This window comes from Pteropus vampyrus, unplaced genomic scaffold, assembly GCF_000151845.1.
Source record: "Pteropus vampyrus isolate Shadow unplaced genomic scaffold, Pvam_2.0 Scaffold57, whole genome shotgun sequence".
Lineage (NCBI taxonomy): Eukaryota > Metazoa > Chordata > Mammalia > Chiroptera > Pteropodidae > Pteropus > Pteropus vampyrus.
Window position 1 is genome coordinate 7,543,088 of NW_011888838.1, and position 27,326 is coordinate 7,570,413.

Below are 27,326 nucleotides of genomic sequence, written 5' to 3' on the forward strand. Positions count from 1 at the left end.
AAGAAGCTATGATATTAAAGATAAATTATAAATATTGTAGAATACTACCTCTTCTCTGAATTTATTTGAATGTTCTTCATTACCCTGGAAACAATAAAATGCTAATAAAAATAAAGCTGATTTAATTCATGTCATAACATGGAATGACATTATCAATAAGTGTAAATGACAGATTGAATATGCTATTATAAATCCAAAGTTTTAAAGAAAATTTACTTAAAGCACACAATAAAAAAAACTTTTTATCAGAAATATTGAATTAGAAACAGTATATAGCAATAAATAGTAATTTAAGTTTCTCAACTTTTGAAGTGTTTATTAAGTTTATTTGTCTTTAAGTGAAAATGTAGTGTCAGTAATTAGATATGATAAGTCTTGTAAAGTCATTTTGACATTCTTCCTAGAAATTGAGAAAAAGTATGATTCTAATTACTGAATAAAAAATCCTTTCAAACATCAGGTGGCTTTCAATTCTTTGCATTCAGTAAATGACATGAAAGGAGAATCTAATAGAGTTGTCGTACAATGGATTATTAATATTTTTGGTGATTTTCATGATTTTTGGAAAACAAAATTCTTATTTATAGAGATACATTTTTGACACAACACAATAAAAAAGTAAAAAAGGGTAGAATTGATGCTGAATTTTATATCATTTTATTAACATGCAATCGTTACCTGGACTCAAGAACTAATTGTAAAAAGATGTGCATCTATCTCGTTAAAAAAGACATTTCTTGTAAAAATTTACCTTAAAAACTTATTTACTTAAAGACTTTTGATCATGAGACATTTTAAATTAAGATTTAAGATATAGTTCTTATATACAACAACACGGATGGACCTAGAGGTTATTATGCGTAGTGAAACAAGTCAGAGAGAGAAAGATAAATACCATATGATTCATTTATATGCATGATCTAAGGAACAGAAAGAACAAAGTAATCAAAAACAGACCCACAAATATAGAGGACAAGCTGGTGCCAGACAGAGGGAGGAAGGTTGGGGGACTGGGAGAAAGGAGTGAAGGGTTAAAGAAGTACAAATTCGTAGTTGGTAGATGGACTCTGGATTGGGGAGCACAGCATAGGGAATGCAGTCAGCAGTAATGTAATGGCTACGTAGAGAGCCAGAGGAGAGAAAGAACAATTAGGGGGATTGTTTAATAAACTATATAAATGACCAATGTACTGTATACTTGAGACTAATAATAAAATAAAATTTAAAAAGATATATTCATGATTTTATATCAGAGAAGCATAATAGGGTAATAAATACAAGAGCTTCAGCATAAAATATGAATATAGTTTTGTGATAAAATTCTGCAGAAAAAATGATATAATAATATTAAATTTTATTTAAAATAGAAAAATAATCATGACTTTTCAACTATAAAATTCTTTATGCATTTATTATGAATAATAGTGAATATCAAATCACTGCTGTATTTGAATTCCATTGGAAACATTTTTTTAAATGTTATAAAAACTTTATTTTAAAATGTCAATATTTTCTGGACGCTGTAAATTATATCCTCTACTATTATTTAAGCCTGTAATACAAAAAAGTTTAGAATGAACTTTGCTAGTCTATGTTACCTGGCTATTCAATCAAACATGAATTTAAATGTGTGAGATGGTACATAATTTTTCAAAATTATTTTGGAGACACTATAAGCTAAACTTTTAAGATTGCTAGACAACTGGAATGATGCCCTAGAGTTATAAGTTTGAACTGATCACTTAATTCCCACTACTGTTAAGTACCGTTTTCCATCTCATTCAGGAACATCTTTCATGAAAGGTATTTTAGAGTGCCTAATAGAGCAGAGAACTAGGATATGTGGCTATATTTTTGCCTCCTTGCTAATAGCTATTGGCATATAAGGTAGAATGTTTTGTGGTACTGTTTCACACTACTCGATGAAAGAGTTATGGGAGAAGAATCATATAACCTTGTATACTTCTAACTTATTGGAAGCTCACAACACTTATACAATAACTGTGAGTGATCAAATGACTTGGTCCAAAACTTTCATGAAAGCATAGAATAGCAATAAAGTTCAGTATACGTACTCTATTCATCAGAGAAACAGAACCAATGAGATAAGTATACATATGTACATGTATGTATGTATTTATATACACCCACGTGTATATGTTTACACATGTGAAAACATTGAATTACTGTTTTCAGGAAACAGGAAGCAAATGTAGCCTAGAATTTTAGAATGTGGAAGAAACAAAAACTAATTACTTAATTTTACAGATGAGAAAACTAAACTCTTGTTTACTTGGTTTTCTAAAGTTTAAGAATCGCATTAAAGAACAATCCAAGATACTGTTCCCATGGGAATCTTTTTACTCTTTCATTTTTATCGATAATGAGAAAGATTCGCAATAGGTACCTGCTCTAAAGTGCTAGTACGTGCTTTGAATGCTATAATGAAAAGATTTTTTAAGCTACACTTTGGCTTCTAGGGAAACAGTCCTTGATTGATTAGTGAGGTGCGTGGATGAGGGAGTAATCACATTATTGCCAGATACTTGCTATCACTCTCTACATCATGTGCTTTGGTTAGAGAAAAATAAAAAGATTATTCTAAGTGGTTTGTTTGACAATTATACTGACGACTTTTGAAAAGGAGAAATAATGATAAATTCATTGTTTTAGGAAAATTAATTTGGTGACAGTTTTCTGAATGATTTCAAAGGATATCAAGTACTTTTGAAACTGGAATTCTAGTAAGAGTGCTACTGTGTGCGGTAAAGAAAACATCAACTGATGAGAAAGTGAACCAGGGTACTGGCATCTGAATCAGAGAAATAAAAATGAATAAGAGGCAACAATCTGTAAGAAACATAAAGGAAAATCTAAATTCTACTTTTTCTCTACTCTATCTCCAGTGCCTAGAAAAATATCTGCGGCATGGTTAAAGCTCACTCAAATTTTTTGAATGAAGTCCAGTTATGGATCCTTATTTTCGGAAAGGAAAACTAAGGAAAGTGGAAATTATTTCGTCCTGCTAGAGAAGGCATTTAATGCAGCCAATAAAGACTAGTTCAGAGATATTTAATTTTTTTCAAAAATGACTATAGTATCAGAAGTCCATACTACATTAACTAATTAAGAAAGGTAATGAAGCAGATGGATACATGAATGGCTTTACTTCCTTGTTGGCAAGAATTTTCTAGAAAGCTAAATTTAGTTCACGATACCCCTTGGTACTCAAGATTAACTACTATTAAACATGTTTTTAAAGAACGTACGCACAAGTTTCATTCCTTGAAATAATTTATAACACAAATGATAATAAGTGTATCAGAACAACTATCTCCAGAATCATAGATATAGCAGTCCTAGGAGGCACTGGATCCTGGGTTGGGGAAGAGAAAAGTTGCAAACTGGAGGAGCTAGTCCAGCTATAGAGGCTGACAGCAGAGATTCACCTGTGACAGCAAAATATTATAACCCATATTATCTTAGCAATGTCAGTTATGGTTTAGCGGAACTGTAATGGGTCAGAATTCCTCTTCAGAATGAGTAAGGGCCCAAGGCAGTCAAACCAAACTTGAGTTTGGGAACCTGGGCTTGGCATTGAATTTGACATACGCAGATATGATTTATGCAGGCAAAAGATCTTGCTGTACAAGGAGATAGAAAAACTACCCTAAAGTAAAATTGCAGTTGAGAGACTAATGTTCCAAAGAAGCATGTATCGAACAGCCCAGGTTGAGAGGCATAGTGTGAGATACTAGTTAAAAGGGACATAGGTCTGGAGGGCAGAGTGGAGATTCAGCTTAGAGAGTCTCCCTTCGGTACCAGGTTGGGACATTTTAGCAGCAGCTATGATCTTATTTGGGAGTACTGAAGGTGCTATTAAGAGATCAAAATCTTTTCTGACAGAAGATGAAATAGTTGAAGTTCCCAAATGGGGACCAGGACACGGCAGTAGGTGATTCTCAGCAGTTCAGAAGAGGCTATTGCAGTCTGGGAAGGACTCAACAGGAATCAAGTTCCAGCCCTCACTTCAGGCCCTCAAAATAGAGCTCCAGTTCCCAAGGAAGAGCCCGAAGGAGACTAATGTAGATCATTCGCCCTTGGAAACTCAGAAATTAGATATGCAACAATTAGAAATCTGGATACTCAGATTAGTGATATAAACATTTCCAAATTCCGAACCACATGATTTGGGACATGAACGGTGTTATCAAAATAGAGATACTGCAAGAAGATAAGCCATGACTCAAGGAACAACTTGAAATCCAGAAGGCAGCAATGGAACAGAATGTCCTGGGTCAAGTTTTCAGCAAAAGGAAATTGTGGCAGAACTAGGAAATACAGTCAGAGTGCAAACAGCATTTCTAGGTCCTGTTGATAGGGAGGGGAACTTTATTATAAGCCAAAATATATAGAGATTGGGTAGGGAAAATACTGTCTTGTTAGTACTAGTATAGGAAAAGGCAGGGATAGCCTATGAAAAGATAACAATTAGCCCTAACTTTAGGGAATTTGGAAGCTCAGAGTCAGGAGCAAAACTGGAAACTGATTAATGACGCTGAAAAAAATCAAAGTTTTAAAAGCGCATTTTCTCCTTTATAAAGCCAAGTCAAGTTATAACTGCTCTTGTTTCAGCAGATTACAGGTCAGTTCTTTCAGATTTGTAGCGCAGGCTCTTTAAATTTCTGTGCGGAACTGAAGTGCACTGCCAGACATTTCCTTCTTATAAATGGCATCAAATTTCTCATTTTGTGCCACTGTGAAGTAATTCTTCCAGTCACCTGTAGTCCCTAAAAATAACAAATATGAAAACATATGAAGAAATAAAATATTTCCATTATGAAGGGAAAGCTAGTATATACCAAAAGAAAGAGTTAGAAACGGTAAAGAAAGAATTTCCTTGTATTTGAATACTTTAAAATGTCATTTCTCTTTGACTGCTAATGCCACCCATCTAGAAAGTTGCCTTATAACTAAACAGAATCTGACATTTAAAGAGACATTCTGAGAAGGTTTAATTTTGTTGCCTAAATTTATAGGCTGTACAATAGTTTCTTAAAAGAGATTCTTTTAGTGTTTCTAATTATCCTGGGTCATGGGGTTACCACTGGACCCTGGAAGTGGTTGGGGCATATTTTATTTCATGAGTTACTTTTGGAAACTGTACAAAGGACTGGTCATGAGCACAAGCAAACCATGAAATAGAAAGCTGATAAGTATCATTTTCCCAGAATGCATAAATGAGGATGATATGATACTTGTAGGATACTTGTTATTTCTGAATTCACTAGACATATACTATATTTACATTTTAGATAAGAATAGCATCAAACATACAACATTTCTGAATAATCTTTACAAAATAAAAACTTTTCCAATATAAATTTATTTAATCTCATACTTGAATGCTTGCTTATAAATTAAATTTCAATAAACTGCCAATGTGCCTGAAGGGAAAGAATAACTTTTGCTGTATTGTGAGATATTAAATATATCTTATTGAATTGCAAGTTATATTAACCCGTGATGATTTGATAAAGATTTCAAATCCTATTAAAACAAAAATTCCTTAAACAAGTTTGTTTCCCTGGTTTTTATACTTTGTTCTGTGTTTACCAGATGGAAGTAGTGTATATTTAGGATAGTACATCTGTAAAGATGCCATTAAAAACAGCCCAGATTTAAACAATAAAGAGTCATATATAAATTATTACAATAACCTATTTGAGTATAAATCATATAGCACATGCAAACACATTTACTTCACAACAGTAAGAAATGTATAAAAACTTTTTGATAAAATAAATTCTGATCAAAGTCCAGATTTTTCTGTTTTGTGGCAATTTGAGGTATGTAAACATTGGACATCATCTATCCTCACTCTACCTTCAATATTGTGTGACTAAATTGACATTGGTTTATCCAGCATGGCATCCTTCAAGACTGAGTGCCTCTAGTCCTGAACCTTTTGTCATATTTCACATCGGGCCCTTTTTAGTTTCAATTTACAGCATGACTCTTGCATTAAATTATGAGTTTCTTGAGGCAGATTCATGTGTCATTAAACCTTGCACATTCCAGATCTAGAGAATACGTGCTGAATATAGGTGTTCATGAAGAACTTTCTTATATGTAAATTAACAAGGGAGTATTCTTTAAATATTTATTGAATACATACACGAATAAATGGATAGATGAATCATGAACTATTTAAACTAAGACTTTTGCCAGTGAATTCCACCAAACATTCAAAGAAGATTTAATACCTATTCTCCTCAAACTCTTACAAAAAATCAAAGAGGAGGCAATACTTCCCAACTCATTTTATGAGATCAATATTACCTTGATACCAAAACCTGGTAAAGATAACACAAAAAACGAAAACTATAGACCAATATCTCTCATGAACACAGATGCAAAATTTCTAATTAAGATACTAGTGAACCGAATACAGTAACATATTAAAAAGATTATACACCAGGGTCACGTGGGCTTCATCCCAGAGGCACAGGGATGGTTCAACATACACAAATAGATTAAGAAGATATACTACATAAACAAATTAAAAAATAAGAATCATATGATTATATCAATAGGTGCAGAAAAAGCCTTCGACAAAATACAGCATCCATTTATGATCAAAATAATAAATTGGTATAGAAGAAAAATGCCTTAATAAAATAAAGGCCATATATAAAAAACCCTCAGTCAACATTATACTTAATGGTGAAAAACTAAAAACCTTCTAAGATCAACAACAAGACAAGTCTGTTATTCCACTATTGCCACTGTTATTCAATATAACACTAGAGGTCTTAGCGAGTGCAATCAGTCAAGAGAAAGATATAAAAGGCATCCAAATAGGAAACAAAGAAGTCAAACTGTCACTATTTGTCACTATTTGTGGATGACAAGATTCTCTATATAGAAAACCCTAATGACTCTACAAGAACACTACTAGAAACAATAAGCAAATACAGTAAAGTTTCTGGATACAAAATTAATGTTCAAAAATCTATAGTGTTCCTATATTCTAATAATGAAGTGTAAGAAAAAGAAGTGGAAAAAATAATTCCTTTTGAAATTGCAACAAAAAGAATAAAATGCCTAGGAATAAATCTAATGAAGTACCTATATAATGAAAAATATAAGACTGTATTAAAAGAAATCACAGAAAATACAAAGAAATGGAAAGATATTCTGTGTTCTTGGATTGGAAGAATCAACATAGTTAAAATGATCTTATTATCTAAAGCATTATACAGATTTAATGCAATCTCCATCAAAATCCGATCAACATTTTTTAAAGAAATAGAATAAAAAATCATCAGATCTGTATGGAAGCACAAAAGACCCCGAATTGCCAAAGCCATCCTGAGAAGAAAGAATGAGGCTGGAGGAATCACTCTGCTCGACTTCAAATTAAATTACAAAGTGACAGTAATCAAAACAGCATGGGATTGGCAGAAAAACAGACACACAGACCAGTGGAACAGAATTGAGAGTCCAGAGGTAAACCCAAATTTATATGGGCAAATAACTTCCGACAAAAGAGCCAAAAATATACTATGGAGAAAGGAAAGCCTCTTCAATAAATGGTGCTGGGAAAACTGGAAAACCACCTGCAAAAGAATGAAACTAGATTGTTTTCTATCACCACACACCAAAATTAACTCAAAATGGATTAAGAACCGGAATATAAGACCGGAATAAACAAAATGCATAGACAAAAACATAGAAACTAAACTCAAGGACCCTGGACTTAAAGAGGATTTTATGAATTTGACCTCAAAGGCAAGGAAAGTAAAAGCTAAAATAAATGAATGAGACTACATCAAACTAAAAAGCTTCTGCTCAGCAAAAGAAATTGTCAACAAGGTAAAGAAATAATCATCCGAATGGGAAAATATATTTGCAAGCAACACTTCCGAAAAGGGCCTAATATCCAAAATATACAAAGAACTCATACTACTCAATAACAACAAAAAAACAAATGATCTAACCAAGAAATGGGCAGAGGACCTGAGCAGACATTTCTCCCTAAAGGACATACAAATGGTCAATAAATATATGAAAAGATGCTCAACATTGCTAGCTATTAGGAAAATGCAACTCAAAACCACAATGAGATACCATCTCACACCTGTTAGAATAGCTATAATCAACAGGACAAGTAATAACAAATGCTGGAGAGGATGTGGAGAAATAGGAACCCTCATACACTGCTGTTGGGACTGCAAATTAGTACAGTCACTATGGAAAACAGTATGGAGTTTCCTCAAAACACTAAGAATTGATCTAGCATATGATCCAGCAATCTCTCTACTGGGTATTTATCCCAAAGACTTGAAAACTCATGTCTGAAAAGATATTTGCACACCGATGTTCATAGCAGCACTGTTCAGTGGCCAGGACATGGAAGCAACCAAAGTGTCCTATGATAGATGATTGGCTAAAGAAGCTGTGGTACATATATACAATGGAATATTACTCAGCCATAAGAAGAGATGAAATACTGCCATTTGAGACAACCTAGATGCACCTCGAGATAATCATGCTAAGCGAAATAAGCCAGACCGAAAAAGTTGAAAATCACATGATATCACTTATATGTGGGATATAAACCTAAAAGCAACAAATGAACAGGACAAGCAGAGACTCAGGGACATGGACAATGGACTAGTGGTTACCAGAGGGGAGGTGGTGGGGGAGGAGGGAAGAGGTAGACAGGGTAAACGGGGTCAAATATAGGGAGCTTGGGAGAGGGTGAAGTGGGGATCAAATATATGGTAGCTGAAGGAAACTGGACTCTCGGTGGCAATCACACAATATATAGATGTCAAATTATAATGTACACCTGAAAATTATATAATTGTATTAACCAATGTTATCCCAATAAACTTAAAAAAGCAACAAAGGAACAGAACAAACAAACAGAGACTCATGGACATGGACAATGGACTTAGTGGTTACCTGAGGGTAGGGGAGAGGGGAGAGGTGGGAGGTAGACGGAGAAAAAAATTTAAATAATTTTTTCAATTAAAAAAATAAATTAAAATAAATAAATAAATAAACTAATAAGACTTACTACTTTTATATGTATTATTTATGATCAGGAGAATATTCTAAGTTCTTGTATATTATTTACCATCATCCTCCCAAAAACTTATGCCATAGGTGTTAGTATTTTCTCCATATTTAGTGATGTAACCAGAGTTTTGGCAGATTAATCAATGTATTGAAAGTCATAGATTCAGGAAGTTGTAAATCCCAGCTCAATCTGACACAAAGGACATGTTATTATCATTTCTGGAGTGCACGTAAAGACAGTCTTTCTTATTAGACCAGCACGTACTTTTTTTAGGTTGAAGTTAGAAAAACCGTGGAATTCAGATATTGAGCTTATCTTTTCTACTTCTATACCCTAATGAGATATCATGCGTGGTATCAACTTTCATATAACTTTGGATAAAATTCTCCTGGTAATTAACATTCAATGATCTAGCATAATGAAAATTTGTCTTGTTTAATAAAGATTTTTTTCTGAGTCTTCCACTAAAAAAGTGTGTGTATTAGTCTTCTTTGTTCAAACTTGTAATGCATCAGTTACAATGAAAAATTTGCTTTAGGCTCTTATACTAGGAGTTAGTATTGAAAAGTTAAAGGTAGTATTTTTGAAAATAAAAAAGTATAATTTTAAAACACTAAAACTATTTGCCATTTTAACGAATTTGGAGAAAAATGTTTCAGAAAAAAATTAACTATATAACTCTTTCAAAATTGAGTTTTCATCTATGTTTTTAAGCAGAATACATTCCTAAGGTTATGTTTACTTCCCAGTGCACCAACCAAAACTCTCCTCCTTTCTGTCCAATTTAATAGAGAATATTGAAAATAGAAGGTGGCATTATTAGGTGGATAACTCCTCAAATTTGTTTAAGTTAATATTCTGTTAATGCATTATTTTTATCATTAATAAAACATTTTGACAGAAATCATAACAAGAGCCACAATACACAGGATTTGCTTCAATAAAAGTAAAGCTGTATTTCAGCACTGAATGCCATATTTCTGTATTGTCATTTTTAAAATTAAGTTTAGATTCCATGTTTCCTATAACTCAGACAGTATTTTTAGGGAGCGAAAACTTACTACAGGATAAAAAAAAGTCTATTCTCTTGGTGAATCCTTATTAACAAAGTAACCACTGTTTTCTAAATAATATGGAGTCTTTAAAGAAGATGGTACTGTACTGAGCGACTAAAGATGAGAAGGAAGTGTATGCCAATTTAAATAAAGAGTAAAGATTTAGAAATAAATTTAGACTGACACACATTAGAATGACAAGATCTCTCCCATTTAGCATATTAGTAAGTAGAAGGAGAAATATGTATCAAATACTCAAAGTTAACATTTGGTAGCAGTCACAAAACTAATTCTTATTTTAGAGTAATTCATAAGAAAGTAAAAAGGGAAATTAAACTCAGAAAAATGTTCACCTTTGCGCATAAAGGGGGATTTGCTGTGATTCAACACTGTGTTTGGTAGATGTGTATAATTCACCAGAGGATTGTTCTTCATCATTTCAAATGAAGTGTGATAGATGATATCATCCAAGATTTCATCATTCAGGTTCTTCTCTAGAAATCTAGTAATCTTCTTGATTTCCTGCTTTGGATTCTATTAATGGTTAAAGAAACATATCACAGAAAATGGTAAACAAATCATTAACAATATAAAAAATATGATATTTATAATCTTTTAAAAATGCTGATTCTGAATATTGAATACATATTTGGTTGGGTCTATTAATAATTTTTAAAAGTTAATCATAAAAATGAAAAAAATCAATAATTTATGTTTAGCCAAAACAGAGTAGAAATATTTTGTTTGTTCAAACTTTATATTTTCAGTTTACCTTCAAAGTACAAGAACAAACCTTGGGCTAAATCTTAACAATACGTAGAGAAAAACAATCTTAACAGTTATTTTAAGCTCGATTTATAATCAAATTTGAACTGTGCCTGTTTTAAGGACCCAATACTTTCTATTCTTACTGTAACTTTTTTCTATTTTTAATAAAAATTTCTTTATAGTTTTGAACACTTAAAAACAAAATAATAAATTTATGGACAACTTCAAGCGTAAATACTTATTAGACCTTGCTTGGACAAAAATTATTAAAAATAAACTAATGAAGGTACAAAGATATCAAACCTAAATTATTCATTAGCTATTGAGAATAAAAAGAACAAAATCTGAGAAATGGATTATTTTCCAGGTTTTAATAACATAAACTTAATAGCTGTAATTTTTTAGGAGATATACTAAAATCTACATGAATATATCTAGAAAGAGTTTGAGGAGGTGATAACTAAGCTGAAAAAGATGAACCAGAATTTACCAAAACACATGGTCTTTTGAGGTGTTGAAGAGTGAATTTCCAATAGAGAAAACAGTTAAAACTCTTGGAGGTTATTAATGTCTTATAGAGTGTTCATGGAAAAACAAAAGCAAATGGTTGGAGTTAAGTTTGAGTCTTCCATAGGAGTCTTCCATAGGAGCAATAGAGGCTATAAAACTGGAAAGATAAGCTGAGGTAAAATTGAGAACATCCTTAGACAACCTGCTGAAGAATTTGAACTGTATTTGTAATTCCATAGGGAAGCAACAGAATTTAATAATGTGTCTTTTTAACTCTGTGTATGTGTGTGTACATGTGTGTATGTGTGTGCATATACCACAAGTGTATGTTTTGGTAGAAAGTTCCCTAGCAGGGAAGTTATGGCAATATTTTATGAATCAGACCTGAATGAGAGAAGAATGAGATGACTAATTAAGAGATATCAGTGATTAGGATGAGTAAAAGTTCAGAAATGATGATAGTAGAGCAAAGGCCAAAAGAAAAGTTAGTAGCAGTACCAGGAAAACACATAAATGAACAAGCAAATAGAGAACAATTTCTGCATGATGAAACTCTCATAGGGTTTCAAAGTGTCTTGAGAGAATCTGGCCACTGGTAAAGTATCAATTATGATGTTAGTCTATAAACCAGTAGAAGTACAGAGTGTTGACTCCTATGGAATCTTCCTCTGTTGTATTTCTTTCACCTAGTTGGTTGATAATTTATGCAGATACTCATAAACTTGATGTAAACTATTAGATTTCCCTTTGAATTTGATTCTTGATATGTAATTATAATTTTGTTCTATTGTTATATTAAACCTCTTATATAACATTGTCTAAAAATGACTGCATGACAGGGGAAAAACATTGTCTTTTAAGTATGATGTATGTAGCCAATTTGAGTGGGATTCAAAATATCTGGATGTGCTTATAAGTCTGGTTCAGCCAGACCATAAATCAATATGAATGAGTTGATTTGAATGAGGAACTCAGCTAAATAAGAGAAATAGCTGACATGAGAGTGTCATGTGGGGGACAGCATGATGAATGATTTAGAATTTGTGTGCCAGCCCATCCAGGAAATGTATTCTTCCATTCTGTGGAGAAAAGGAAATATATTCAGAAGGTAAAATTGCTCTTTCATAAAGCTAATAATTATTACTCAGGTATCCAGGAAGTAAAGAGTACAGAACTTAACTCTCATTCATAAAAACAACACCCTAGAAATTCTGCCTACAAGAGACTCACTTCAGATTAAAAGACACACACAGACTAAAAGGAGGAAGGGGATAGAAAAAGATATTGCCTTGATGGATCTAGAGGGTATTTTGCTGAACGAAGTAAGTCAGATAGAGAAAGACAGATATCACATGATTTCATGTACATGTGGAATCTAAAGAACAAAATAAACAAAAACTACAAAAACAGAAATAAACTCATAGATAACAGAATATTTTGAGGACTACTAGTTGGGCAGAGGTTGGAGGGGGGATCGTGAAAAAGGGTAAAGGGATTAAGAAGTACAAATGGATAGTTACAAAATAGACATGGATATATAAAATGTAGCATAAGGAAAATAGTCAACAATATTGTAAATAATATGTAACAGAGAAGAGAGATACTTGATTTAGTGGAGTGACCATTTCATGAGATATATAGATCTCTAATCACTATGCTGTACAACTGAAACTAATATATGATTGTATGCTAACTATAATTTTTAAAAAAACTCATTGAATTGTACAATATAAATACAAGCAACTAATTTTCCATTATATTTCAATAAAGTCAGGGGGGAAAATTTTTTTAAATTTTAAAAAACATTTTATTTTTGTCACTGTGTATTATTTGCCTTAAACACTGGTAAGGTTTAGACCACAGAGTCTCTACGGGCTGTAAACAAGTATGATAGAGATTGGGGGTCTGTGATGCAGAAAAACTCAGAGAATTCTTTTTAATAAGATGTAAGAAATAATCTGGAGTTTCTCAGGAATATTTGGAGCAAGAAAGATTTTACTGGGGGCATGATTTCTGTTATGCAAAGTAGAATTGATGTCACTTAAATATTTGTTATTATTGCTCACTCATTTACTTATTCATTCATTCAAACGATCAATTATTCATACGATAGTTACCATCGAACCCTTATTTATGTGATAGGCGCTATATTAGGTATTGTAGATGTAGTCATAAGAATGATATATATCATGCCTTCCATCAAGAATCTGAAAGTCTAAAATGAGTCTTATTTGTATGCTCCAGCTTTTAGAACTAGAGGAACTTGGTTTCCACATATTTCCCAGATGAGTGTGTGTGTGCACATGCATGTATTGTGTGTGTGTGTGTGTGTGTGTGTGTGCATGTGTGTGTGTGTGTATGTGTTTTCCTAATTTAAGTAAAATAGCCCCAGAATAAGCCTGGAACTTTGCAGTAGTATTTGAACTAATGTTAGTTCATATGGGAAACTAAATGAATGCTTATGAGTCCCTGACTAAGAGGGAGGTAGTAAGAAAGTAAAGGGGAGGGCACATTTGAAAGATATCATGGGATGTTCAGGATATAGTGGAACCATATCCACTATATGGGAGCCAATGAGGACACTTTACTTTGAAACTTTGAAAACTCAATGGATGAATATCATTAACAAAAAGATAGAAGAGAAGAAGAAAAGGAGTATATATTGGAGAGAGAGAAGTAAGATGAGTTTTATTTTGAATATGTTAAATTTGAGGGTCATTTTAATAAAAGCAGGGGATTGAATTTGGGGGAAAATTTAAAATGGAGTTTTGGGAAGTCATTAGCATATAAATAGTTTTGGCAATAGTGGACATGAACATGAGTACCAAAATATAGCAAACAGCTTTAAAAAATGGCTAAATGATAGAGATCTATAGGAAAACCATGAGAGTGTGATAACCTGTTAAATGTAAGAATTTCAAAAAGAAAATGTGCTCAAAATAAACATAATGGTTTGAAAGGATAAGAGGAAGAAAGATGTCATTGATTTAACAATTAGAAATGATCTTAGCAAGATTTGGGTAAGCAGGCATGGTGAAATAGAGTAAAGGCAAAACAATCATGTTATTTTGGACTTCTTAGATTGTTGAAAAAAATATATAATCCTTTTGTCCCAAGATGTAGTGGAATTATCCAGAATGAATTTCTACTATTTTACCTCTTTCATATCTTCATAGTGCAAGAAAAGTATTGGGTGTTCTTCTTTTTTCTTCCACCAGCTCTTAACATGATTAAACCAGGAACCATAGGCCACTAAAACCAGAAAGACAGTCCATTTCCATAATCACTCATAAAATTAAAAATTTGTTTCTAAACAGTGTCAGATTATAAAACGTTTTGTGGAATTTAGTAATCAAGGAAACTGAGAATATAAGGTCAATTTAAAAATATATATAATCTGCAAAATATGAACTTTGCAGATTAAACAATAAAAGTAAAAAATATAAACTACAAAGGAAACATTTCAACTAAAAATACATTGACTTCCAATAGGTTACACTTAGCCTCACACAAAAGGAAACTATTCTTTTATGAAGTACTCATATCAACTATTTAAGTAACTACTACAAATAGTATAACAGATTTTATTAATAGTTTAGGTGAGGTAAAGAATTTCTACTGTGAGTAGAAAGCGAGACTGGATTTCTAGCAACCGAAAAGAGATTAGAGAATATTTTCATTAAACCAATCTTTATATACTGAATTCCATAGCAAAATATTAGACATATTTTATTTAATTTTTAAATGGTATTTGAATGTAGTTGTTACTGACTTAGAAAATAAGTATTTTGAAATGAAAAGTGATATCATAGTTAATGGTATTGTTAAACATAACAAATTACTTAGTGGTTTTAAGCCAAGGCCTATCTACCATTTCCAGTAATGAATTTCTCCAGATATTCTTCCCAGGTGCCGGGAAAAGGTTGCAAATTATTCATTAAGTCAAAATGGTAATATGAGACTGCAACATCCTTGGCATTTCGAGCCAGATAAATCATCTGAAAGATAAGCAGAAAGAAAACCAAATAGATGGTATTTTATTAAAGAAAAAATAATAAATGTATAGTCAAGGAAAGTAAAATATTTGAAGTCCATGAAATGAAAAAACAGGAAAATATTAGAGAAAATTAATCAAACAAAAAGTTGGCTCTTTAAAAAAAAATCAGTAAAATTGATAAACAGCTAGCAAGACTGACAAAATAAGAGAGAGAAGACACAAATAAAAGTATGAAAAGATGCTCCACATCATATGTCATCGGGGAAATGCAAATTAAAACAACAATGAGACATCACTCCACAATTATTAGAATGATCAAAATTCAGAACAGCAAATCCTACTATGAATATAGAATGACAGGAACTCTCATTGCTGGTGGGAATGCAAAATTGTACTGCAACTTTGGAAGACACTTTGGCAGTTTCTTATAAAACAAACCATACTCATACCATATAATTTAGCAATTGTACTGCTTGGTATTTACACAAAGGAGTTGAAAAATCAGGTACACACAAAATAAGGTGCATATGGTTATTTGTAGCAGCTTTACTCATAATTTCTAAAACATGGAAGCAGCCAAGATGTCCTTCAGTAGATGAATGGGTAAATAAACTGTGGAACCTCCAGACAATGGAATATGATTCGGCAGAAAAAAGAAATATGCTATCAAGCCATGAAAAGACACGGAAGAATCTTAAGTGCGTATTACTAAGTGAAAGAATACAATTCGTAAAAGCTACGTACTATATGATTCCAACTCTGTGACATTCTGGAAAAGGCAAAACTATGGAGACAATAAAAGGATCAGCGGTTACCAAGTTTGGGGCAAAGGGAAGATAATAGGTGAAGCACAGAGATGTTCAGGGCAGTGAAACTATTCTGTATGGTACTATAATGGTGAATATATATGTCATACATTTGTTCAAGTCCATGGAATGTACAACACCAAGAGTAAACTCTAATGTAAATCATGGACTTTGGGTGATAATGTGTCAATGTAGGTTAATCAATTGTAACAAATGTACCACTGTGGTCAGAGATGTTGATCATGGGGAGTCTAAGCATGTGTGAGGGCAAGGGTTGTATGGGAAATCTCTGCCTTCCTTTCAGTTTTGTTGTGAACCTAAAATATCTGTAAAAAATAGTCTGTTAAAGGAGAGAATAAGAAAGGAATATTATGAACAACTTTTCATTACAAAATTCAGCAACTTAAAATTCCTCACACATTGCAAACTTGCAAAAATCAGCTAAGATGAAATAGATAATAGATAATCTGAATAGCCCCACAACTATTGAAGAAACTGAATTTCAGATTTAAAAGTTCCTCCAAAACAAATATCTAGGCATAAGTTTTTCACTGGAGAATTTTACCAAACAATCAAATAAAAATAGACATCATTATATTGAATTTTCAGAGAAGGCCAAAATATCTAGGGATAGCTAGGGATTAATAGTAACAATTATTATGCTGAGATGAGAATCTTGTTACTACATAACTTTGGAAAATGATTATGGAGATTTTGACTAAAGTAATTTAAACATTTTTATTAAAATCCTTTCTTATAGAGATCAGTTCTCAAGGTAGCAGGTAAATCAAACATTTGAGCAATCATTTACTACTTTAGAGAGTAAAAGGATAGGGTTACAGAAAGAAATTGAATAGCAATTTAGAGTACCTTGCAGTTGTTCTGCCAGAAAGACTTTGGAAGGAGATCAACTGGTAGATGTGTCTTCAAAAGGCGAGGTGATGGATTCTTCTCTAGTTGTTCTAAACCTGGAAAAATTTAGTCTGTTATATAGAGATATTAGAGTCTCTAAGGAGCCTGCATTTCCTGATTTTCTCGACCAAGCTTTCAAAATATTTTTGAGCAGTATATAATGCTGCGAAATTTTAAACCAATCGTAGACATTTTTTACCTGGATTCTAAGAGGCAATATTGGATAATGGTTAAGGGCATAAATTCTGAGATTAGCCTTGGATTCAAATCCTAACTCTATCACATTCTCATTGTGAGACATTTGAAAGTATCCTAGTCTCTATGTTTTGCTTTCTCCACTTCCAAAATGAGGAGTAATAATACCAACTTTAGCACTTCAGAGTTTTATAATACCTGTGCATATTATAAATAATTATGAAAATGTTTCCTGCATGTCAAAGAGATGTCAATAACTAGTAATTCTCATATCAGCTATTGCTTTGCATCAGCCATTATAGTATAGATGATATGATTTTTGTATAGCATTAGCTGTTGTATCTGCATTTTCATTATTTTCTTTACATGTCATATATTACATATCTATGCAAAATGAAAATGTTCTGTAAATTTTAGGTGTTAGCTGAACTCTCCATAGTCAGACAACTAGTATGTGGTAGAACTTGGTTTCATATTAAGTCTTTGGATAAAAGATATATGAACTTGCCTAAGACAGAAATCCATTTATTTCTACATTTAGAGCCAAGAAGAACCTAGGGTCATGGATCTCGCTTCATAGTGACCTGGCCAGTCTGAAGGCACTTTTGAGGTAAAGGCATACTCAGATGATTTCTGACATAGACTAGGAAGAGCTGGCTAACCCTTTTCATTTACTATTCCTTTAATGGACTCAGCAGCCTTTATCATATCCCAGATATATCTGTTAAAGATGCCAATTCCTTACAGAGTCACCAACCCCTATTATCTCAATTATTATTGTCTCCTCCTTCAGGTTTCACATCCAATAAATCTTAAAGTTCTATGCATACTTTTTTACAACATTACTTATATCCAGTCTAACCTCTAGATTACCTATTAATCCTACATTATCTTTCCACCTTTTGCATATGAAGGTATACCTGCCCAAAATTGTATGACTCACTCTTTAAAAGCAATCTTATGCTTCAATTGCTTACAAAAATTTATTACATATGTTTAAAAGCCACTCAGTGTCTATTAAAACACTTTGCTAAAATGTTATATATAGCACTTATTTTTGTTTCATAATTTACTTATTTATTTGTTTATTGTCAGTTCCCATGCATCTCCCCTATGTTCACCCTTAAACGCAGACACTAGAATAGAGATTCCATGAGAGCAGAGATGTAGCTTATTTTGTTCACTAACAAATGTTCTGTAGAGAGTAGTGCATAACAGATCATTGTATTAAGAAGAAGAACCCCTTAATATTAATGAAGATAGGGTTGGCAGACTTAGGAGATAGAGATGTAAAAATCTCAGTTAAATTTGAATTTCAGATTAACAGAAGATACCTTTTAGTATAAATATTTCCCATGCTATTTGGGAGAAACTTATACTGTATAAAATAGCTATTTGTATTTCAAATTTAATTGAGTAACCTGAATTTTATATGGAAATATTAATTATACATCTATAAAATTTCACCAGGTATCTCATAATGCTTCTACTGACCTGGTAGTTGCAGCCACTTTACTCAGCATGTGGAGAGAAATCATAATCTTGCACTCACTATTCCTCAATGCCATGCCACAAACTTTTATTCCTGTTTCTTTTATGAAGTCTTCCCCATATTGTTGTTCCTCATCCTTCCCTCAACTTCATTGAAAGATTTCTCGGCCTCTTCTGTCTTGTAATTGTTTTGCAATTACATATGAGGTTCTTTAAATTAACCTTTTACATGCCCAAATATGAATGTATTCACATTCAGGCTCCAGAGTAAATCTGAGTGTCAGTTTATCCTCCTTCACTTGATAAACTTCACATACTCTGTCTCCCACCAATACTACCTAACTCCCTGACTCCCAATTACTTTGATTCTATCACTTTTTAAATTTTATTTTATACTTTTCTATGGCTCTGTAGTCTTTACTCACTCTTGCACTCATTTTGGTTGCTTGCCCCAGAATAATCCTTTAGTTCCAAGTTTTAGCATCTGTCCTCTGACTTTTGGCAACCATGCAGAAGGAATGACATCCTCCCAGTTGGTTCTTCTCTGCCTATAAGTAATTAGCTCCAGCAGGGGAGAGAATTTGGATTCTGCTTTTAAACTGGTATACAATTTCACCACCATACTTCTTCTTATCCCAGGTTTCCAGCAGCACTGGAAAACCAGGCCTCACTTTTATCATCATCATCATCATCATCATTATTTTATTTATTTTAATTTTTTGCTTGGGTCCACTTAAATGTAGATTTTTCTTTTTTTAATTTAATTTTATTATTAGTTTCAAGTATACAGTACATTGGTTAGACATTTATATAGTTTATGGAACAATCCGCCTCATTTCTCTTTCCTCTGGCTCTGCACATAGCCATTACAATACTGCTGACTACATTCTCTATGCCATGCTTCCCATCCCCATGACCAGCTATCAGCTACTAATTTGTACTTCTTTAATTCTTCACCATTATTTATTATGCTAACACTAGTTAACGAAATCCAATGTTTCAAGTGTACAATTCAACAGTATGTCTTATACATATTGCATTGTGTGTTCACTGACCGGAGTTAGATTTTCTGTCATCACATATTTACCCCTTTTATCCCTATCTACCTCACCCCTCTACCCTCTTCCCTTATCCTCTAGTAACCTCTAGTCTACTGTCCATGTCCATAAGTCTCTGTTTGTTTGTCATATTTGCTTGTTGCTTTTAGGTTTATATCTCACATATAAGTGATATCATGTGGTTTTTGGTTTTTTCTGTCTGGCTTATTTCGCTTAGCATGATTATCTCGAGGTCCATCTATGTTGTCACAAATGGCAATATTTCATCTCTTCTTATAGCTAAGTAATATTCCATTGTATATATATACCATAGCTTCTTTATCCAATCATCTAGGACACTTCGGTTGCTTCCATGTCCTGGCCACCATGAGTAATGCTGCTATGAACATCTTACACCCTTCTCACTTGCCTACAGGACATCTTACTTTTCTAATTCTCTCTTAGTTAACTATATATTTCTTAAGAATTGCAAGCCCTACACGATCTGTCCCTGTCTAGTTGTCAATTGTTTTGTATTTCACTTTACTCTTCTTTTATTGTTATTCCTGTTGTTGGCTATTATAGTAGCTGTTTTTTAGTCCCTGGACTATACCAATGTCTTTTCTGAATCTAGACCTTTATAATAAATACTTCGCTTTCTTGAAATATGCTTTCTCCAACTATGTGCATGGCCATAGGTCTCAGTTCAGAGAAGATATCCTTAATTGTCCAATCTAAAGTAAACTCTCTTATTGTTCTCTTTCATAGAGCCCTGTTCTTGGATACATAAGACTAATAATAATATATATTGTTAGTTTATTTACTTAGTTAATGTTGCAACATTATTTTAAGCAACTTGGAGAAAAGACATCTGATTTGCTAATCATTTTATATCTAGCCTATTATACTTTAAATTTTTTTTTTTAATTTTCAGTTACAGTTGACATTCAATATTGTTTTATATTAGTTTCAGATGTCCAGCATAGTGGTTAGACATTTATATAATTTACAAAGTGATCCTTCCCAATTACTCTAGTACCCACCTGGCACTATATATAGTAATTACAATATTATTTACTGTATTCCTTATGTTCAGTTGTGTATTCTCTTGACTATTTTATAACTACTGATTTGTAGTACATCATTTTTAGAACACTAAATAATTATTTGTGGAATAAAATATGAATTGTATTAATAATAAATTTTATGTTTTAAGAGGAGTTGGTACTTATTTACTTATGTATTTATCTATAACAATGTCTTAAATTAAGAGCTTATTGCTCTAATCTGCCAAATTTTACACCAAAAAAGTCAATAAAAGATAAGAACCATTTTTTATGTTTTCAGTCAAATTTTTATGTTAACAGCCAATTTTGTTGTTTTCTACAAAATTCTTCCATTTTTGATTATACCCGGATATGTAATGGACTAAAATTACGGTTTCTCTGTATGCCTTAGTTATTGTACTTTCAAACTTCCATTTTATGTTACCAAATCTATTCTATTTTCTTTAAATGGAAATCAAAAATATAATAATTAATATGCTGTGTGAATAATATTATAAAATTATAATTCCCAGATGGTTTAAAATTACCTGAAGTTCTTAGTCCAGGGATAGCCATTTCCAACATTGGAACTTTAACAGTTATAAAATCTCTCTTACATTTTTCAACATCTCCATCATTTAGAACCATGTCCGCAATTTCACTTAGCCAAGTGGTACCTGTGGCAAAAGGCAACATTTTTTATAACTGTCACCTGGATCTGAGGGAAAAAGTACTCGTCGAAAGCCTGCCATCTTAATACATTCTGTTGGAAATTTAATTCTGCAGTTTCCCTGTCTATGCTCCAAATGCTCATTCTAATGTACTTGAAATAGATGGCTAGACTGGCTAATAGAAATACTAATTTTATTTAAGATGATAATGATTTTATAAAGGAGTTGATTTTAAGGAAACAAAGGTAGAAGTCAGAGCTGCATTTTCAGGCCACAAAACTCACCTGATTTGGGGTAAGTGGCTATCACAATGTCATCTGGTCTGCTGTGGAACTGTTCACACTTTTCCAAGTTGTTCGCAAAAGCATAGGTAATGGGATAACTGTGGACCATCTTCAAATTTTTTCTCAGCACGTCTTGTGGTGAAATCATTTTTGTATCAGATTGTGCAAGTAGTTAATAGAATATTTACTGACAATCAAATCATGGAGAAATAAAGAGAATAAAAATCAGAAGCTGAGTAGCTAATTTTATCCTTAAAATATTGTAACTTGACACAAAGTAAAATTAGCCTTTAACTGAGCACACAGAGATCTAAATACAAAGGGCGTTTTTGTGGTTGTAAAGCTGTAGATTGCAAGAGCAGCAACTGGCTCAGTGACAAGCAGAACAAAGGTCATTAGTGGAAGCTTTGGAAAGGAATGGAACTGCATATCCTACTTTGAATTAAAAATCACATGTCACAGAAATATGCTAAAAGGTATCTGGACTTAAAACAAAATAAATCCATCCTTCATTACATTTCAGTTTACCTCATTTTTCCTTTTAGGAAATCTATTGTCTTTCTTCCATTGTTTTTCTGTACATCATGCACCTATTTTCTCTTTCTGCTTGTGAGATTTTTTTTTTATCACTGATTTTGAGCAATTGAATTATGACGTGCCTTGGTGTGGTTATTTTCATGGGTGTGTGTATGTATGTGTGAGCTTCAGGTTTACCAAGCTTCTTAGATATGTGGGTTTATAGTCATTGTTCCTTCAAATGTATTTTCTGTCTCTCCTTCTTCCTTCTGAGATTCCAGGTCCCATGTAGTTGTCCATAGATCACTGATGCACTATTCATTTCTAAAAATCTTTTTTCTCTCTTTGTATTTCTTTATGGATAACATCTAATACTATGCTTTCTTATTCATTAATCTTTTCTTCTGCAGTGTGTAATCTGATGTTAATCTCATTCAATAGCATTTTTTTTTCCTCAGACGTTGTAGTTTTCATCTTTAGAAGATCATGATTATATTTTTTCTGTCTCAACTTTTTAAACATATTTAATACAGTTATAATGACTATATGCAGAGTCTGCTTAAAGACACAAAACAAGTGAGTGGCAACTCAGAAACAGATTTAGTTCTCTCAGCTCTACTCACTTGGTCACAATGCAAGTGTACCATGAGTGGGCTTGACCCAGAGTCAAAAAGTGTCTCTAATTTATCTTAGTCACAGTTTATAATGAACTTTTTCTTTGAAAAAAAAAACGAAAAACAAAACGAACTTCCTTCTGACAAAAAGCTCTCACACTGCAAAAATATCAGAAAAGAATGGCTATGAGTAACAATATGAAAATAAGGCAGCTGATTCTGAATACATACTAGTCACATCTAGGAAGTGGGTGTAACCAATTCAGGAACCTCGGAGGATTAGTCCTGAATTAGCATTGCTTCATTGTGACCAGTGGATGATGACAAGTTCAGAATTATATGGGGAGATGGGTGTAAGGGGGAGAGCTGGAAGACATAACTAATGTCATTGAACTAGATATCTTGGAAGATGCTTTATAAATGATATTTACTTTCCAATATAAAATTAGGTCATAAAAATCTTTTAAATCCTACAAGGAAATAATAATTTATGTGGTTATATATTATAGCCTACCTGACACAGCAAGTCTTGCTATTTAAGTTAAGCCATAGACTGAAAGTTAAAATGTTGAAAACTTGATTTTAAATAAGATTAAATAAGATTTAAATAAGATTAATGGAAAAAGAGAGAAAAGTGAAATACAATGGCCCTCTTAGGGAAAACCAAGTCATCTGACATTAAAATTGAATGATTCTTCTAATGAGAAAAAATAATTCTTTCTTTTATTTCACCTTATACAATGTCCAGCTTTATTTGGTACATATCAAATCCCAGATACTTAAGTAAATATAATAAACAATATAGTCTATATTCTCGAAAATGCCTTAGAGTAGTGTGCATGTGTGTGTGTGTGTATAGGGGTGCAGAGAAGTTGGGAGCAGAGAAGCGAGGACTTGAAGTGGATTCCTTTCCTCCTTATAAGGCTTAGTGTTTCATGAGAAGACAATCCTGGCATGCTTTAGAAAAATAAAAGTGGTCATTGAGAACTCTGAGAGATTCTGCATAGCATAAACAATATCTGAGTTTCCTGTGGGAAAATTGGAATTAGGCAAAAACATACAAATTATAAACATATTCAAAACAGAAATCATTCAAAGGGCATAATCCTTTGTAATGCAAGACAAAAACTTCAAGGAAAGAGATTTAAAAAGTAAATTTTATCTGACAATTTAATTCCCTTTTTAAATTTTTAGTCAGTGGTGCTGTCGCTTGCTGAAAGAAACCTGGGAGCTGGTGGTAGTGCTGGAAGAACAGGGCTAGGGAGCCCAGGGAGGGGAAAAAAGTAAGTTCAAGGATATGATCTGAATGTAGTTAGCGACTTCACAGGCAGTTAAGATATCAAAAGTTTGAGCTACACACACATATATACACATAGAGGCAAGCCCTGCTCAGAGCCAGGAAGCACTGAGAAGGAAATGGATCAGGGTAATAGCCACAAGGGAACAAAGTTAGTGATTGCCTAGATTTGAAAGTTCCCATGGGGCTTTCAAAAGATCTGAGAGAAATGTATAGAGAAAGAACATGAAAGGTCAGTGGATGGAAAACTGTTGCTTCTTTACAGTATAGAAGAATGTCTTCTATTAATTTTGATCATGATGAAAAGTCATGGTGTGTGTGTGTGTTTTCATCCGAAAGAACATGAGTTCTCAATATCGTGGAAAGAGCAAACATATACTGATGATGAAATAAAAATTTTGGCAGCAGAAACAGAGAGGGTTGAACTAATGGTTTCGGGATGTACTTGTTTTCTATCACTCTAATCATTTCTACAACCTCTCGACATTTTTTTTTTTTTTTATGCTGAGTCACAGATACACAGAGAAGGAGTAAACAAGAAGCTTGTGTGTGGAAGAGAAGAAATATGCTTCTGTTCCTTTCACACACACACCTCAACCACTCTATAAGCTTCTCTTATGATCTAGTTTCTGGTATTGAACCTTTTGTTAATGTCATTTGTCATAAACTCAGATACAGCTGCAATCATCAAGTCTTTGTTGTAGTGGTTATATCTGCGTAGGCCTGGGGAAGTCAGAAAACTCAGAAAGAAATGAGCACATTCTTAATTACAGATTTTTAAGGAAATTTTAAAGACATATTTGTGTTTCTAAAAGATCTTGCAATTGCCAACAGATTTTTAATTTTTTTCTTTTTTTCTTTTTTGGCCAACTAGCATTTAATTTTTAATTTGTATGGAGGGTAGAAGTGTGTGAGAAAGAACACAAAGGAAAAATATTTACGTATACATGGTATAGTGGTATTTCATTTCAATTATGGGGATCCACAGTCCTCAGGATGTCTGGTACAATAATCTGGAGAGCATAAAAATCCATAATGTAAAAATCAGTCTGGCTCTCTTTGAGAATCTGGAACATTTGATTTTTCTGAGATATTCTCTAAGCTAGTTTGTTCATTTTTTGTATGATTTTTGTGACTCTGTAGACTAAGGTAGTCTTTTTTCTTCCTTTTGATGACACTTAAAGACACTGGTGCCCACAAATCACTTCACCTTCAGGCTACCCATACAATCAGATAAGATGTTCCAAAGACACAAGGTCAGTATAGTTCTATCACCTGTAGCAGTGGACCGCCAAAAACAAAAGTTCAGGAAATTATATTTTCAATTGGGTATACAAATCTGTGATTGAAAATTATTTTTTTCAGTGTTAGTTAAAAACAAATTGAAATAGGCGAGGTATTAATGGACATCTAGACAACCTGATATCAGGCAGAGTTTGGAGACCTGTGGATTCTCTTAAACTTATCAGTATAACAGACAATGGTACTTTCCAGCCACTATTAGTGAAGCTATCCAAAACCACAGCAGGCACACCGAAAGTAGCAGGAAGGGCCTAGTGGGCAAGAGTACGGGCTCTAGAACCTTACTTTTTCGGTTTTATATCCAAACTCAATAATTTATCAGTTTTGTTCATTGGAATTGCAAATTTAACCTCTCTGTGCCTGCACAAGAAAAAGCAAATTCTAACAAAAATATTAAAAGTCACTTATCTTAGTTGAAGCCAACTTTAAAATTATCTTGTAATATGAGTTTATGCAGCTTAAGATCATAAGGAAAAAATGACAAGGCCCAATGTTGTAGATATGGGTCATGCTGTTTGGGCAACAAAGAGGAAGGTGTGTCCATTAACTCAATTTGTTGTGTCAGATATATGAAGGGTAAAGAAGCCCTGATAAGGAAATTTTCCATACAATAATTAGTCTCTTGTTATTCTTATTTGTTTATTTGTTTTCACAAAAGTGTACACACTGATAAATGTGTATGAGTTTATGTACTAATGTAATGATATTTTGTGCAGAAACCAAATACCATGAATAACAATTTATATCAAAGCGGCACACAAAATGTACCAGTATCCATTGTATAGCCTGCTTCTAAATATTGGTCTTATTATGTTTAACAGATTTGTTTAAAAAGAAATACCACTTTCTCTTCCTGACCCTGGCACTTCTGGAGCCATGGGCTTTGACCAGAGCAGCAAAGGTAGGCCTGGCCTACAAGCCCAGTTTAGTCTTCCACATGCAGACATGGCCATGTCCAAGAACCACACCACGCACAACCAGTCCCAAACACGGCACAGAAATGGCATCAAGAATCCTCAATCACAAACATATGAATCTCTTAAGGGGGTGAGTATGTGTGCTGAATCACATACAGTTATGTCTGTTTGGCTCCAGCTGCACCATTAGGCCTTTCCTGTAGTCTTTCCAAGCTTCGCCATCTGCCTATGTACCATCCTTAACTGTCCTTTGTCAGTGTGGAATGGAAGGCTTATAGGTTCCTGACCTACCAAAGCCTGCAATTTTTTCTCTACCCAGCCAGCTTTTGCCTGGACTTCAGGCTTTGCCGGACCCATAATAAAGCTTTATTTGGCCTTTTCCAGCCTGGAATGCAAACCCCTGGTCAGGTGTAACCTGCCTCCTGAGGGCAGTTTGTCTGACTATCTCCCTTGCCCAACCATAGCACGTCAATGGAAGGAACGGCCTTGTCTGTGTATATCGGGGAACCTATAAGCCTTCCATTCCACACTGACCGGCCACAGGGCCTTGATTTTACCTGGGCTTGAGAACAGCGTCCCTTCTAGTACCAGGCAATTGTAAAGATCATCTGGGAAAGCCGAGGAGGAGAGTAGAACAACTGAGCTCTGTCTCCAGTCTACTCCTCCTCTGTACTTTTGATCTCTGATCTGTGGAGTGAATCATTAAATCGCTGATCCTTGGGAAAATAAATAAATAAAATAAAAAGAAATATGTCATAGAAAGGATTCTATTTTTTTTTTTTTTATAGTACAAATAGCCTTTACTGGTTGCAACAGG

At 33.2% G+C, this 27,326-nt stretch overlaps 1 protein-coding gene across 1 annotated transcript; it reads right to left on the reverse strand.

The window, feature by feature from the left end:
• Positions 1-4,676: 4,676 nt before the first annotated feature.
• Positions 4,677-22,028, reverse strand: LOC105292450 (sulfotransferase family cytosolic 1B member 1). Its single transcript, XM_011360673.2, has 7 exons — positions 21,864-22,028; positions 21,457-21,585; positions 17,098-17,195; positions 15,296-15,422; positions 14,582-14,676; positions 10,500-10,680; positions 4,677-4,790 (listed from the first exon to the last, which is right to left on the reverse strand). The coding sequence occupies exons 1-7, from the start codon at positions 22,009-22,011 to the stop codon at positions 4,678-4,680; spliced, it is 891 nt and encodes a 296-aa protein (XP_011358975.1). The 5' UTR covers positions 22,012-22,028; the 3' UTR covers position 4,677.
• Between the last annotated feature and the right edge of the window lie 5,298 nt (positions 22,029-27,326).